Source organism: Diabrotica virgifera, chromosome 9 (assembly GCF_917563875.1).
Source record: "Diabrotica virgifera virgifera chromosome 9, PGI_DIABVI_V3a".
Taxonomy (NCBI): domain Eukaryota; kingdom Metazoa; phylum Arthropoda; class Insecta; order Coleoptera; family Chrysomelidae; genus Diabrotica; species Diabrotica virgifera.
The window spans coordinates 37,040,925-37,058,072 of record NC_065451.1 but is presented as its reverse complement, the minus strand read 5'-3'; the positions used below and the strand labels follow the sequence as shown (position 1 = coordinate 37,058,072).

Genomic DNA, 17,148 nt, shown 5'->3' with positions numbered 1-17,148 from the left:
TAAAACAACATATATATACTTTTTTTTTGTTTCAGGGGAATTACAAATTTCTTCCTAGTTACGTTTCAAGTTGGCACCTGCTGTGTATATGTTGTCTTCATAGCAGTAAACATAAAATTTGTAGGCGACCAATATACCGATCCTCACATTGCTTATGCATATTACGTCTTAATGTTTTTTATTCCGCTGTTGGCGATAATGATGGTTAAAAACCTTAAGTACTTTGCACCATTTAGTCACTTTGCAAATTTTGTAACATTATTGACGATAGCCGTTTGTGGATATTATGTATTTCGCGATTTGCCTCCGTTTTCAAGTCGTCCAGCTTTTGGGAAATTCTCAGATTATTTCCTATATTTTGGAACCAGCCTTTTTTCACTACAGTCCGTTGTAGTGGTAAGTATATTTGAGGGGTCTAACTGCAAAACTCACATTCCCCATTTTTTCAAATTTTACAGGAACTAAAAAAAAACTTATAAAATTTAAAAGGTGAAAAAACTACTTTTTATTTCCACGAGGAAAAATTTCCTGTAGTTGGCTGTATACCATTACAAAAACATAAAATCCTTTATAAAAGGTATCTTTGTTGCTTGACTTGCTTCCATACAGCCATGATGTGAACTTGTCAGATTGAGCTCAATGGTACATACATCGAGCGTATAACATTGGATATTTTATACATCCATGTTATAAACCACATCTTCTTCATATGTTCCTATGACGGATCAATTATAAAGGGTTTATACCCAAATATTTTTACTTTGGTGGTTAGCATGTAGATTCTAAGATTACACTGATGATGATCGGTCAACCGATCGAAAACTAGTTATGTCTTTGATGTAGCCCTGTATAGGGATTTTAACAAATATACCTTTTATAAAGGATTTTATGTAAGACTTTTTATTTGTTTTTTATTTTTTGTAAATATATAGTATAATATAATAGACTACAGCCCATGTCAAAAATGGATGGGTCATATGAACCACCAGGTGACGTATATAGGACGATATAAGAGCATAAAATAATAAGATTTAGCACTATGCCGTCACTTGTAAGCAGTCCAACTGAGTGCTGGTGAGAATTCAAAAGTGCAGGTAGAGTGGGTACATTTTGGTCATATATTTTTGTACGGCATTTTTACCATCGATAGATCCATGAAAAATAATTAGAAAGCGCCCAGTGTCGTACAAAAATAGTGAGCCACAAATTTGGTAAATTTTTTTGATTTTCTGACAATTTCCAGGGTAAATTTGGTCATTTCATTCTGTACGGCATCAGTTTCATACTGTTTCAATACAACTTCTAATCCATTATTCCGCAACGCCGTACAAAAATCAAACGACAAGGGGAAAAATCGAGGGTTGCAATCATCCCTCTTTCTGTAGTCCGGGGGGTGATTTGAAAAAGTTCGGCTTCGGTTCCAAAACATTATCTAGCACTTAAAAGTACTATTAAAAATATTGCCGTCAAAAAATTATTGTTCATTTGAATGTATATTAATAATTATGTTAATTTCATGGTATACTTGATTTATAAAGCTAAAAAAATCATTTGACTGTGTACGGCAACTGATATTGTAAAATACAATTGTTATATAGTATTGCCGTTCAAAAGAAGCTGTTCTAAAAAAAATTATACAGAAATACAAAAACAGAAATTTTTTAAATTATTGCAAAAGTTTAAATATTTATAGATTAATAAAATATAGCAATTTTCTACATTTATCCTTTGTTTTAAATAGCATTAAGATAAATAAATTAGGAAAAAATCATGCCGTACATTTTAATGCAGACCATATTTTTAGGCTGATGAAAATGACGCTACTATTTTAAAGGTGTAGTACTTTATGGTCATTAATTTGATACTGTACGGTATTAACATATTTTTGAAGAGAACATTTATTGATAATATGATAAAATGATTATGACGTCTAACTGAAGTGAAAGGGTGTGCAGGTATATAATATCCAAGAATTGAAACTGTAAATCCCAGTATCACCAGTTTTGTATACTTTTTGGTTTAATATATACTTCAAACATTATTGATACATGTATAAAATTGATTTGTTTCATTGTAATGATGTGAATAAATAAAACAACTATTTTTAAAAACAATTACTACTAGAAAACGACTACTTAGCACACAGTACAGTATTTTAGAAGATATGCCTACAAATGCTACACGTGGTAAGAGAACGTTGCTCCTTAAGCGATAAATATGTAAATTATATTTATTTAATATAGTTATTACTTTTTTATCAATATGAAGTTTCAGATTTGTACGGCATTAACTTTTTAAAAATTATTGCATTGAGTACAAATGAACTATCTAAATGCCCTATAAAAAAATATCGTCATAAATTTCACCTTACATTTCGTTATATGGATTTTTCTTACATTTCATTCTGTGGATTTTTCCTTGACCTTTTTTTTTCCTACAAACCTTTGGACCAACGAAAATGTACGGCATGTAAAATAATGTTATCTATGAATAAAATACTTTCAAAATAAATTAATTTTATGTTGTTTCAAAACACCCCCCGGGCCACGGAAATAGAGGGGATGGCAACTCTCGATTTTTTCCCCTTGTCGCATGATTTTTGTACGGCGTTGCGGAATAATGGATTAGAAGTTGTATTGAAACAATATGAAACTGATACCGTACAGAATGAAGTGACCTTTACCCTGGAAATTTTCAGAAAATCAAAAAAAATTACCAACTTTGTGGCTCACAATTTTTTTACGGCACCGCGCTTTCTTATTATTTTTCATGGATCTATCGATGGTAAAAATGCCGTCGTACAAAAATATGTGACCAAAATGTACCCACTCTACTTGCACTTTTGAATTCTCACCAGCACTCAGTTGGACTGCTTACAAGTGACGGCATAGTGCTGAATCTTATTATTTTATGCTCTTATATCGTCCTATATACGTCAGCTGGTGGTTCATATGACCCATCCATTTTTGGACATGGGTCTGTGGTATATAAGCAACATTTTTAATAGCTTATATATAAAATTTTTAACTGGTCTAATAAAGCAGAAATTCCGCATTAGCTGTTGGAGAATGTGAATTTTGTTTATTATTGTTTTTCGTATTTTTGTTTCCTTCTTTTTTTTGTTGGAAATACAGTGGAACCCGCTTATTGGAATAGCCTTCGTGCTAAGCAAAAGTATTCTTATAGCCGGGATATTCTAATAACCGATCATTGGTGGCTAGTTGAAACGTTTCGGGACCTCAAATTTCTATTCCTGAAACCGGGATATTCCTATAACCGGTATTCTAATAAGCGGGTTCGACTGCATTAACTGGAGTTACATTGAATTCCATTTTGTAAAAGACTTATTTAAAAATATAAAATTACATTAATGTATTAATTGCTTATAAATTACTAACTAAAATATCAAAAGCAACTCACTACTGCACAGCTTGTATAATATCCAACCGCACAATTGTTTAAACACATACGCATTTGTCATGTGACCGAAATGCGTGCCTCAGATTGGAAGTCAGGGAGGAGAATGTGAGTTTTGAAAATGACCCGTGTTTTTGTACTTGATTTTTATGAGATATTGTTAGTTTTGATTATAATCCTATATTACAAATTATGTAGTTCAACATGTACATCTGGAATCAATTAAAAAGTCATTTTTGAAAAAGTGGAGAATGTGAGTTTTGCAGTTAAACCCCTCATTTCTCCTGTATTATTAACACAGTCATAAGTCAGTAAATGAACGTAACAAATATTTAAGAGATCAAAATTGTATAAAATTCTCTGTATTTTTGTGTACGTACGTTTTTGTCGTAAAACTAATAACAAACGAGATAATTCAATAACTATGCTTGAACTGTCACTATTCTCCCCCTTAAATTGGAAAATACCGACCGTACAAAAAATTTTGAATAAAAGAAATTATAGAAAATCGCATTTTCAACAATTTCAATCCTCACACATTTTGTCGAAAAGTCGAAAATGCGGAGATATTGAGTAAAAACGGTTCTTCCTTAAAATCGCATCTAAAAACGATGGCGGCTATGGCAACAGCGGAATTCATTGGCGATTTTAAGTTGGAATACTACTTAACCCCCTTAAGATTTAGGGGGTTAAATAAAAGGAGGTGAAATAAAATTTTTTGGCAGCTCGGCATGCAAGGTCAAATGCCATCCCGACTGGACTCGGGATTTTTTTTGACCCGATATTATTGCACGTAACTTTTTTATTCTAAAATAATAAAAATCCTTTTAATTTCTTAAAGTTCTTTATTTTGGCTATCTGTGCCAGCCAAATCGAAGGGTATGTATTTTGGAAATTGACGAAAATATAACAAATGGCGTTTTGGCGTTTTCTACACTAAAATTTGATCGAAAACAAAATATCTTGACATTGTTCAGTCCATTCTGTTGAAACATTCTTTTTTTCATTGATACTTTATAGTAGAATGTATAAATTTATTTAAATAAATAGGTACCAAATCACTGTAAAATCGCTATACATGATATTTAAAACACTCAAGGAAAAAACGAGTGTTCGGTTTTAAATGTCTTATTTTTATGTTACCCAAAAGCAGTAGGTACACCAAGTTTCAAACAAATTGGACACCCAAAAGTTGTTAGGGTCCAAAATTGAGTGGTTTGAAATGGAATCACCCTTATATAGTGTAGGAAACAGGATGAACCTTGCAAAATGGACACAAGTCCGGTTTTATTTTATTTCTGGTATATTAAGGGGTGCTAATTATGAGACTAAATTTTGCTTAAAAAATTTCGCCCCGGAACCTCCCTTTTCATCCCTTTAAAGGGAGTAATTTGTGCTTCTTGCAAAACGTAGCCCTTCCTGTAGGTTTTGCAAAAAATTTACTTAATAGTAAAATGAAGAGCACTATATTTCCTACTATTTATTTTCCGACAGCATATGTCTATCACCCACCGTTTAGCAAGGGTGGCACCCAAAGTAGAGAAATAAGATGTTTAAAAAAAAATTTTTACCCAACTTTAATGAAAATTAAGAAGAAACCCTGCGGCAATTAATCACAAATAAGTGGATGATTTTTTGGTATAGAGTTCATTTAAGGGCAATTGCCAATTTTTTAATTACGGGGTGTTACATTTTAAAAAAACCCCTTTTTATACCATCTGAACCGCCTATGCTAGAGTAAAAAAATTTTCAGCGATTATCCATGTACTGGTGTTATTTAGAAAATTGTATAATGCACCCCCATATTTTCCCTGGAACCACCCCAAAAAGGAGAATTAATTAAGAAAGTGATTTTCTTGGAAACCTTCACACATCATGACTTTATGAAAATGCTTCATATATCATTTTGTGCACGTTCTTATTACCCATGCATGGACACCAAAAGTGACTTCTTCATGGATGCAACCCCTGTAGCCAAAAAAAAAATAAATAAAGGGGGTTTTAAATTTTTTTTTTACTTTTTGACCCATATGGACATATGCTCCATCAATAGGGTTTTTCATAATTATATATGATTATTGCAACATCCCTGCGGAAACTACCCCTATCCTTGAAAATACACCGCAGAAACTACCCCTATCCCTTGGAGAGCATGTTTTTACGATTTTCTCATTACCTATGCATTTTTTTAAAACAAAACTTATACAGAATTAAAGACCACTATTTTCTCTACAAATAAGAACCCATGCATTTTTTTCGTATAAGCAACCGTTACGGCACAGTGGCGCCGTAAACCTCAGAAATGCTTTGGCGGGCTCCAGTTTTTGTTTTTTTTTCGTCACCTATTCATTTTATTGATAACGTACTTATAGAAAATAGAACACATTGTCTGGTACACATTATGACCTATGCATATTTTATTTTCTTTGCACCCTAAAGCTATAGTGGTGGCCCAAAATCAATTTTTGATTATTTTCTTTATTAATTCTCCTTTTTTGGGGGTGATTTCGGGGAAAATATGGGGATGCAGTATACAAATTTGTAAATAACACCAGTACATGGATAATCGCTGAAAGTTTTTTTACTCTAGCATAAGCGGTTCAGATGGAATAAGGGGTTTTTTAAAATGTAACACCCTGTAATTAAAAAATTTGCAATTGCCCTTAAATGAAACCTATACCAAACAATCAGCTACTTATTTGTGATTAATTGCCGCAGGGTTTCTTATATAATTCTTAATTTCTTATATTCAGGATAATAAATAGTAGGAAATATAGTCCTCTTCATTTTACTATTAAGTAAATTTTTTACAAAACGTGCAGGAAGGGCTACGTTTCGCAAAAACCACAAATTACCCCCTTTAAAGGGATGAAAAGGGGGTTCCGGTGCGAAATTTTTTAAGAAAAAGTTATGCCCGATTTCACCAACGATACCCAAACAGTTGCCTTATTAAGTAATTCTTATCGATAGGAACTTCTTAAGTCAATACTTAGGAACAATCGCATTTCACAACTAAAAGAACTACTTATCTAGGAAATGCTTTCCTAGGTATTACCTAGGGTACGTTTGAACTATTTTTGATAAATAAAAAGAAGAATAAGATGACATTTCCTTACTTTTTAGATTATTTGTCATTATTGTTTGTTTGCCAATTTGGTTTTATTCAGTTTTGTACTGTTATTTTATTTAGTAGTTAGTTATTTGTGCATTAAGTTTGTATATAATAAATATAGTCTTGTATATTATTTGTATATGTACAGTGAAATGGAGGAAAAGAAAAGAGTTGTAAATTTCACATATGACGAAAGATTGAAGTTAGTTGAATTGTCATTAATGAAATAATTTTAAAATAAATAATATGTTGAAAATTGCTTTTTATTATTAATTTTTTAATGACACACTTTTAGTTATATCATGAATGGGTTTTTGAAACAACACTAGTTTGTTAGGTAGTAGGTAGACTACATAGTTTTGTCCACAGACCTGTAAAAAACTCCAAAGGATTTTCTATATTTTCCAACACATATTATATTAATAATATAAAAGAAAATACAAAATTACAACTAATATACCTAATATTACAGAATAACAGAAAAATTAAGGTAAGAAGCAAATTATTGACAAACGTCACAAGTACATTAGTCAAAATTGTAAAAATATAACCTGACTGTCAACGATAAGTAATACCTAAAGTTTAGGGAGATCGAAATCCGTATCCTAACGTAAGGTAATGCTTAAGCGCTTTAGGCAATTGTTATCGTATGGTGAAATCCGTTTTAGAGTTAAGAAGTACCTAAACCCACTTAGGTAATTCTTAAATATTTAGGTATCGTTGGTGAAATCGGGCATTAGTCTCATAATACTAAGCACCCCTTGATATACCAGAAAAAAAATAAAACCGGACTTGTGTCCATTTTGCAAGGTTCAAAGACTTTCTAGACTTGTGTATTTCTATAATTTTTAAGGTTACCTCTGCAGAAAATAATATGGAAAATCCAAGACATTTCTTGACACCCTTTGGTGTTTTGAACGTTGGAATGTTCATTGTGGTATCCGTAGTAATTTATTTTGCAGCTACTGGATATTGGAAATACGGCGAAGATATCAAGCCCAGTATAACTTTAAATTTTCCACCACCTGATATGTGAGTATATGGTATGTTTGATTTACTATTTTAATTATCTTATTCTTCATGTACCATGTCCTTTCAGAATTTTGGTTACCATCATAGCTATCTTAATTTTATTCACTGCTACCCTAAATAGCATGCTTGTATCAACCCCATACCAATTTCGCAAGTTCTTCAACCATGAGGTTCTTCTTCGTTTTGGACTGCATTTGTCTGCTATTTTTCATTGCATAATGCTTGCATTGTAGCAATCTTCATTTGGGACCTCTCATTACATGTCCGAAATACTCCAGCTTTCTCTTCTTGATTTTTTTTTATAATCTCACTAGTCTTGCTGGGACGTTTTTATTGTGAAGATTCAAATCTTCACCCAAGAAACTTTTAAAATTCTCCTATAGCACTACATTTCGAAAACCTCAAGGCGATTTAGATCGATTTTATTCACAGTCCAGAACTCGACACCATAAAGTAAAACCGAGAACACGTAGCACCGAAGTAGGCGGATCCTCAATGCCAATTTTAGGTCTCTGTTACATAATACCTTGTAAAATCTTTCTAAAAGCGGATCTGGTCTGCTCTATTCTAAAGTATAATTCAATAAGCGATGCAGGGCGATGTAAATATTACCACGTGTAGGCCTCAACAGGGCCGCATTTAGGATTATCTTTTTGTTTAGTCAGAATATATATTATCATATAAAATACGAAATTTATATTTTAATTTTGCAAAAGTGCTCGACAAAGAACCTGATTGTTTTAGTTGATATCCGATAATAGGAACCATTTATACAGGGCGAAAAACCCAAGAATTTATTTTTTTGCCAACAATTTTATGTACAGAGTTTTTGCCTACAAAAAATATAAGTTTTATTTTTAATTTTTGATATACTTAGTTGTGTGTACAATTCCAAAAAGTTTCATAAAAATAATAACAAAAAAATACTCATTACTCAATTATGTTGAAATAATATACAAGGTGTCCCAAAAGTAGCGGAACGGTCGAATATTTCGCTAACTAAACATCGGATCGAAAAACTGAAAAATACGTGTTCAATCATTTTCAAAAATCTATACAATGACATCAAACCCCCATTACACCCCCTGGAGGTGGGGTGGGGAGTAACTTTAAAATCTCAAATGGAAACCCCTAGTTTTTTTTGCAGATTTGGATTCGTTACGTAAAAGTAAGCAACTTTTATTCAAGAGATTTTTTCGAACTGTGGATAGATGCCGCTATAATTGAGAAAAACGATTTATCCTGATACCATAGGTAAATTATAGAAACGGTCTAATATCTCGAGAAATACACTTCCAAATGAGAAAACAAACAAAAAAGGTTTTTAATACTTTTCGAAAACCTATCGAATAACACCAAACATGACCCTCCAACTTACCCCCTGGAGGTGGGGTGGGGGTTAACTTTAAAATCTTAAATAGCAACCCCCACTTTTTATTACAGATTCGGATTCGTCATGAAAAATTAAGCAACATATTATTCGTAACATTTTTAGAATTGTTGATAGATGGCGCTTTAATTGGAAAAATACCATTTATTAGCGCCATCTATGCTATTTTAAAAAATGTTTTGAATAAATGTTGCTTAATTTTTCATGACGAATGCGAATCTGCAATAAAAAGTGGGGGTTGCTATTTAAGATTTTAAAGTAACCCCCCACCCCACATCCAGGGGGCGGGTTGAAGGGTCATGTTTGGTGTTTATCGATAAGTTTTAGAAAAATATTAAAAACCTGTTTTTTGGATTCTCATTTGGAAGTGTATTTCTCGAGATATTAGACCGTTTCTATAATTTACCTATGGTATCAGAATAAATCGTTTTTCCCAATTATAGCGCCATTTATCCACAGTTCGAAAAAATGTTTTGAATAAAAGTTGCTTACTTTCACGTAACGAATCCAAATCTGCAATAAAAACTGGGGGTTTCTCTTTGAGATTTTAAAGTTACCCCTTACCCCACCTCCAGGGGGTGTAGTGGGGGTTGGTGTTTGATGGCATTTGATAGATTTTTGAAAATTATTGAATACGTATTTTTCAGTTTTCGATCCGATGTTTATTTCGCAAAATATTCGACCGTTCCGCTAGTTTTGGGACACCCTATATATTATATATTCATAATTAATTATTAATATGTCGTGACTCGTGACTGTTAACTTATCTAAATTTGAAAATTTTGGGGAATGCATATTACTGTAAATGTCATCAGAACTAAACGTAAAGTCAAGCAATGAGGCATGCAAGTCATAGGATAGGTTTAATTCCTTGTTTAGATAGGGCGGTTTGCCAACGTAAACGTCGCGATTAACCTGTTTAAACGCTGGTAAACCGCGTAAAACTCGCGGTTGCATATATACGATTTTGAGCGGTTGCATTTGTTTCTATGTTAACTTGAACCACGGCGGTTGGGTTTTTCAGGTAAACCGCGACGTCGACGTTGGCAAACCGCCTGCATATAAACAAGCCCTAAGGTTCAGCGAATTGATGATTCGTTTTGTATTCCTTGATCAGCGTAAACACTTCTATCACAAACTTCAACTTTATTGGCCACTTTTTTCACAATACATATCTTCAACCACTATCCCGGGATTTTCTTGTCTTTCACATTTAAAAACATTTAAAATTATTTCTTTAACTTCAACGCTAAGAGGGCTTCTTTTACTGCGTTTTCGAGGAGGATTCCATGTATTTTCAACCAATTGATCAGCAGAATCAGTGGATGACATTTTTGGTTTCAATATCTGTTATCTGTTATTGAAATAATACGTGGTTACTACTGTTACGGTAATCACAATCACGTACAGATAGGGTCGTTATACAAATAAAAATATATACTTAAATAGTTTTAAATGGCACGACAAATAATTGCTAATTCAACATTAACAGCATAAATAAAATTTATTGTCGTTTAACCATCAAGACCACTAAAAATTTACTAACAGATCGATTCAAATTACAAAATTTTAATACCGAAATAATACCTACTTAAATCTTGTCCGAACCTGTATGAGCTGCCGACGACGTCGGCAGTAACGAAATAAAGATGGACATTTCGGTTAGTTTTTATATATTTTTGAAGAACTGTTACTTGCATGTATGCATAAAATATTCATTAATTTTATAAATCGGATCATTTTTTCACATCCTATGTGTTCAGTGATAACAATAATTTATTTACTATGCAATAAACATTAATAGTTGGGAAAAGAAAAAAATTAATAAAGTGTCATAATTATACTGTTACTTATCGGAACGAGTAGACTCATTTGGAACATCTTTAACAATTATCTGCTAAATTTATCGTTGTTTATATGCCCTGCATCGCTTATTGAATTATACTGTAGATCTAATTTCGCCGTGAGTATCTGCGTTACAATTTAATTGATATCCAAGGTAAACAATTTGGTCAACTTGCTAAAGTTTGGTATTATTTACATATTACAGACGGTTTTATATTCTGTTGTTTACTTATTACGAGTATTTTGGTTTTCCGTATGTTCAGATCCAGACCTGCTTATTTATAACTTTCAACGACACTATCAAGTAATGTCTGCAAATATTCTTGAGTAGAAGTTAAAAGTTAAAATCTGTGTCGTCTACATATCTCAAATTATTGACAGGGCCCCCGCTACCATATGTGCAAAGTGTGCAATGCACACGGGCGCCATCCTTTAGGGGCGCCAAAACCCAGGGTAAAAAATTGCAAAAAATTTGAAAAAAAAAACAAACAAAAAAAAAACAAAAATTAATTTTAAAATAAAAGTTGAGAAATTAAATAGGATTACGTATAAATAGAAGAAAAACATGAGAAAAACAGAATACTTCGGCCATATAATAATTAGAGGACCTATATTCCATCTACTTCGCCTTATAATACAAGAAAAAGTGGAGGGAAAGAGATGGATTGGTCGAAATTAACTTTCATGGTTGTAAAATATTAGATAAAGAAGACGAAGGTATAATAAATACACACAAAATTTTATTAGTAGGTATATCATCCAGTTACTGCCGATTCCTATATGCAAGACCATGTCGGAAGTCAGGCATTTTAATTTATTTTGTTATGATTTTATTGTTTGTTTCATTTTGATATTTTAGTCTACAAATAATAGTTCATTTACTCACGGTTTTTGCTGTGAATTTTAAAGAACCGCTTGCATTGACATGAATGACACATTGGCATACACATAATACACATAGCTAACAAGTCAAAGAAAAAAAAAGTGATATTGTGCCGATATGTGCTTTTGCACTGGGGGTGGGTTCCACCCCTTCTCGGGGGTGAAAAACATACGTTCAAAGTAAGCCTGGAATTGGATAAACTGAGTAATTCTAAGAAGCTTTGTTTCTATAGAATTTTTTCACTAAGTTAATACTTTTCGAGTTATTTGCAAGTGAATATGTTAATTTTTTAATAAAAACCCTCTTTTTATCGTAAAAAAGTAAGTATTTTGTCGAAAAAACTCTTATCAAAAAAATAGCTTACAAAAAGTTTAAAAAATGGCTGGCATATGAAGTCTGTAAACCCAGTAGAAGCACAGTTGTAGCTAATGAAAAGTAGGTTCTCATTCTTCAAATTCCAAATCGAATATTTCAACGTGAAATAACCAAAAAATGAATTTCGGGGAAAGCTCATTAAAACTTCTTTGAAGTGTTTAAAACAAGCTTTATATTTGTTCTTTAAAAAAGTTTCTAGCATCAAAAGTAAGTAAGTTATGCTCAAAATAAAGTTGGTCCCTTTTTTTGGTAAAAGAAATCTTTTTTTTTTTTTTATTTTGAAAAAAATTGTTTTTTTTTAAATAGCTTAAAAATTATATTGGTGATACCAAAAATCTCAAGCAGAAAAAAATGTAGGTTTTTCTATTCTGAATATTTTGTATTTTTTCTTTTCCTGTAAAACAAAAGTTTGTTAAGATATGGCTGTTCAAAATTTGCATACACCCGTGATTAACGACTCGTTCAAGCCCTTTTAACTAGAACAGCCTTTTCAAAAAAAGCACTTTGAACCGATGAAACTTAAGATCAATATAAACAATACATAAGTAACTTGTAGTGAAGTTGTAACGATTAATTTCATTTGACACGCTAATTAGGAGGTGATTTTCACAATTTTTTTTATCAAAAAAGGGACCATCATTATTTTTAGCGTAACTTACTTAATTTTGAAGTTAAAAACTTAAAAAACAAAAAAAAATGTTACACTTTCACTTTCTTATAAGCTTTATTTTTGGTAAGAACATTTTGTTCGATAAAATACTTACTGAACTTACTGAAAAAACTCTATAGAACAAAAGTTGCTTAAAATTAGTCATTTTATCCAATTCCATTTTTTACCGTTTCTATGTTTTTTTACCACCGAGAAGGGGTGAAAATCACATCCAGGGCAAAAGCACACATCCGCACGCATGTTAGGTATGTGAATGCCAAATTCCATGTCAATGAAAGCAATTCTTTAAAATTCGGAGGTTTTGCAACGTTTTACCGTGAGTGACTGGACTATAAGTATGACTTCTAAAGTTCAGGTTTTTGCTTTATTTCAAGAACCTACCTACCTACCTACCTTCAAAAAATAAATAGAAAAACATGATCCAAAATGCCTTAAGGGGCGCCAAAATCCTTTTTTGCACACAGGCGCCAGTTACCCTTACGGGGGCCCTGATTATTGATGACTTCACCGTTCACAATTATTTCTTTTTATATTACAGAAAGTGCATTTCTGAAAATTCTTTTGGAGTAAACGTTGAAAAGCAGGGGCGACAAGATTCATCCCTGCCGTACTCCCCTTTTAATATTAACAGCCTGTGATTCCAAGCCGTCTACTAAAACTGATGTTGTTTGATTGCAATATAAATTTGCAATTATGCGAACGTCTCTGCGGTCCAAGCCAGTGTCTTTTAGAACTTCAATTAATATTGAGTGCTTAACACGATCAAACAGAGTTTCTGTGAAAAATATGGACTAAATATGAATATAAAAAGATCAAATACATAAAAATAACAAAGAAAACAAATATACAAACAAACATCTATTTGGAAAATGTACCGATAGAAAGGGTTGATAAATACAAATACCTATGTAGGAACCTGGATTTCAGACAATAATGATCAGATCAAACAACAGAAATAAAGGATAGGATAGAAATAGCAAGAAATGCATAGGTTAACCGAATGGACATGAATGGGAAAATTGGCGAAACATTTGATCCATTCTGCAAAAGACTGTGCAATCTGGATACAAACAGGGGAGGTCTATACCTGTAGTGAACTTAAACAGGGCTGCTGCCGATTATGATGATGATGATGATGATGATGATGATGCTGATGATGCTGATGATGCTGATGATGATGATGATGATGATGATGATGATGATGATGATGAAAGTTCAAATTTGTTATTTTTTAATGTTCAACTATCGAAATTGATTAATAACGAATAGCAATAAGCTTATTTTCCATTGAAAGTGAATATTAGTATGATTACAGTTAAGTCCGCGAGTCTTTACCCGTGCGTCATCATTTAAATCATACGAAATAAGTCGGAAATTTAGTAAACGCAACGGCAAATGGATATTATTCTGATCACGGGTTATTATAAAATTTGACGTTATCAAATAAATAGAATGTCAAATTTAAGTTTTGCTTTAAAATTTTGGTGCATAATTACAGCTACATTTGAAGTAGCTTAATAAATTATTTTATTATCATTGATTAATAAATAAATAAACAATTTATAAAAAAATTCAATAACATATTTTCTTTTTGTTATTTTATTCAGTTTGGCGGAACCTTAAACGTCGTCAAAATTCATCTTAAAATAACATAAACTTGTCACAAAATTTTTAACTCCAATATAAAATTAGTTGTCAAAACAACTGTTTGTATACTACAAAAAAACTTCAAAATGCAAAAATTCGACAAAATAACAGCAAAAAATTCAACAAACTGACAGCCACAAAAGTAAACAAACCAAAACGTCAGAAATTGTACTTAAAATATATGTGAAGACATCCCAATTGTCTATCTTTGTACCTATCTCTTTTCAATACACTGAGTTTAAATCGTTCATAAAAATAACATGTGTTTTTATTTAATAACAGGCGGCAGCTGGTTTGTCATTAATTTCATGTGTGGAAGAGAATGGTGCTAAATAAAAAGTATGTGTTTTATCTCATCAGGTATTAATGACGCACGGGTAAAGACTCGCGAACTCAACTGTATCTTTCTCTCGCATCTCAAAAATAATAGTTTTCTTCTGAAAACATTGGAAAAATTAATAAGATAACTCATTTTTAGTGCTGCTCAATCTATCAGAATTTTATATTCTTTAGCAATATTTATAACATTTGGCCTGCAAGGAATACCTGCTGTGTATATCATACAAAACGACTACATTATTCCTCATTTAGGAGAACATGCTACAGAAAGAAAGAAAAAGGTGTATGATTATGGATTACGCATAACCCTAGTTGTTCTATCGGGTAAGTTCAAATTATATCTTCTTCTTATGGTGTCGTGCACCTATAGTCTTCTTCTTCTTCTTCTTCTTCTTTCCAGCATGGTCTTTCTCGGACCATGAGGTCCAGCGTTCTCGCCATCGTTTTAGTGGTATACCCTGTGGTCCTTTATCTACTGAGTTATTCGTTGTTGCGAGCCTGTTGCCCTCAATTCTCTTTATATGTTTGTTCCAATATCTTCGTCTCTTTCTGACCCACCTTCCTATGTCCTGTATTCCACAGTTTTTTCTGATGTCTTCACTTCTTACTCTGTCACGTAGAGTTTTGACTTGTATACTTCCTAGGGCCGGTTGTTCGAACGGTAATCAAGAAGTTGATTATAATCAAGTCCCCTTAACAGCCATCAAATAACAAAATCCGTTGTTCGAACGACAATCAGTTGATTGTAATCAATTATGTTAATTATCATTATGATAATTAACATAATTGATTGATTAATTAATTATTAATTATTAATTAACATAGCAATTATTAACATAACTCATCAATTAATCTCATAATTGTAATCAACTATGTTTTCAGCAACCCAATCAAAGTTGACATTGACAGTTGGTGACAGTACTTAAATATTTGATAATGATCAGTTGATTACATTTTTGATTAGCGTTCGAACAACCGGCTCTTAGGGCCGGTTGTTCGAACGCTAATCAACAATGATCATTATCAAATATTTAATTACTGTCACCAACTGTCAATGTCAACTTTGTTTGGGTTGCTGAAAACATAATTGATTACAATTATGAAATTACTTAATCAATTATGTTAATAATTGTTATGTTAATTGATTAACTAATCTCATAATTTTAATCAATTATGTTTTCAGCAACCCAATAAAAGTTGACATTGACAGTTTTGGTGACAGTAATTAAATATTTGATAGTGATCATTGTTGATTAGCGTTCGAACAACCGGCCCTTGTGTTCTCATTTTAATTGTTCTCATCATTTGTAACGTTCTATTTGTGCCTGGTCTTGTTTCTGCCGCACATATTATAATAGGTCTTATTATTGTTTTATATATTTTGATTTGTTGTTTTGTTGTTTTTTGTAATAAACATTTGTTGTTTTTTGTAATAAATGGTATACAGCCAACTACAGGAAATTTTTTCCTCGTGGATTTTAGTTTTATATATTTTGACTTTTACTTTCAGTACATATTTAGATATTTGTTCTTCGCTACGATTTCTTTCACGCATCCCGATACACTAGCTGTTTTCATTGTTGGTTCTCTGACCTCTTTTGAGAGATTTCCATAGTAGTCGAGGAAATGAAGCATTTTGGCTCGCAATTTTTTCGTCCAGCATGGATTTACTTGAAATTTTCACAAAAGGTAGGGAATAGTCCAACGATCATTTTCTATGTCATGCCGCTGTACGCTAAAACCTTGGGGGTGGTTGCCACCCCATCTCAGGGGGTGGGAATTTTTTATTAAATTTTAACCATGTAAATCGATGTAAAACGTAATTCTAAGAAAAAAATGTATTTTACATTTTTTTCGTAAAACTAATATTTTTTGAGTTATTGGCGGTTGAAAGTAACAGTTTTTCGACGAAAAAATCCACTTTTTAGAGAGTTTTTGAGAATAGCTCGAAAAATATGTATTTAATCAAAAAAACTGTAGCTATAAAAATTATGCCTTTTAGAAACACAAACCAAATTCTTTTTCTATAATATTTTTGCGAACAATACAAACTTTACAAACCGAGATACGGCATGTTAAAAGTTAGCTTTTTTCGTCAAATGTATAATTTGAAATATTCAAGCCAAATAACGGGAAAACTTTCCATTTTTCGAAGAAAACTTTAATATTTTTTTTTCAAGGATACAATTGAACCTTACAAATAAAAAAAAAGAATGTGTGTGTACTTTGTACGCACGTAAGAAGTTATACTTCTACTACATATTATGTGATTTTTAAGACAATACCAAAAATTTTAAAAAATAAAAGAATAAAACGCACACAAACACATTGAAAAATGCCACAAAGAAAAAATGATTTTTGAACGATAATAATTGTTGTCAAAAATTTTAAATACGCATTTTCTAAAAAAAAAATTATATAACAAATATACTTACAAT

General features: G+C 31.9%; 2 protein-coding genes across 3 annotated transcripts in view; both read left to right on the top strand.

The window, feature by feature from the left end:
* The window catches only part of LOC114340562 (proton-coupled amino acid transporter-like protein CG1139), a 212,350-nt gene that overhangs the window by 77,863 nt on the left and 117,339 nt on the right, over window positions 1-17,148 (top strand). The window lies entirely within an intron of this gene.
* LOC114340561 (proton-coupled amino acid transporter-like protein CG1139) overlaps window positions 1-17,148 on the top strand; it is a 59,702-nt gene that overhangs the window by 20,630 nt on the left and 21,924 nt on the right. The window contains exons 5-7 of the mRNA XM_028291317.2: window positions 36-396; window positions 7,383-7,561; window positions 14,850-15,034. Of these exons, the coding sequence (XP_028147118.1) occupies window positions 36-396; window positions 7,383-7,561; window positions 14,850-15,034 (725 nt within the window). The remainder of the gene's footprint in view (window positions 1-35; window positions 397-7,382; window positions 7,562-14,849; window positions 15,035-17,148) is intronic.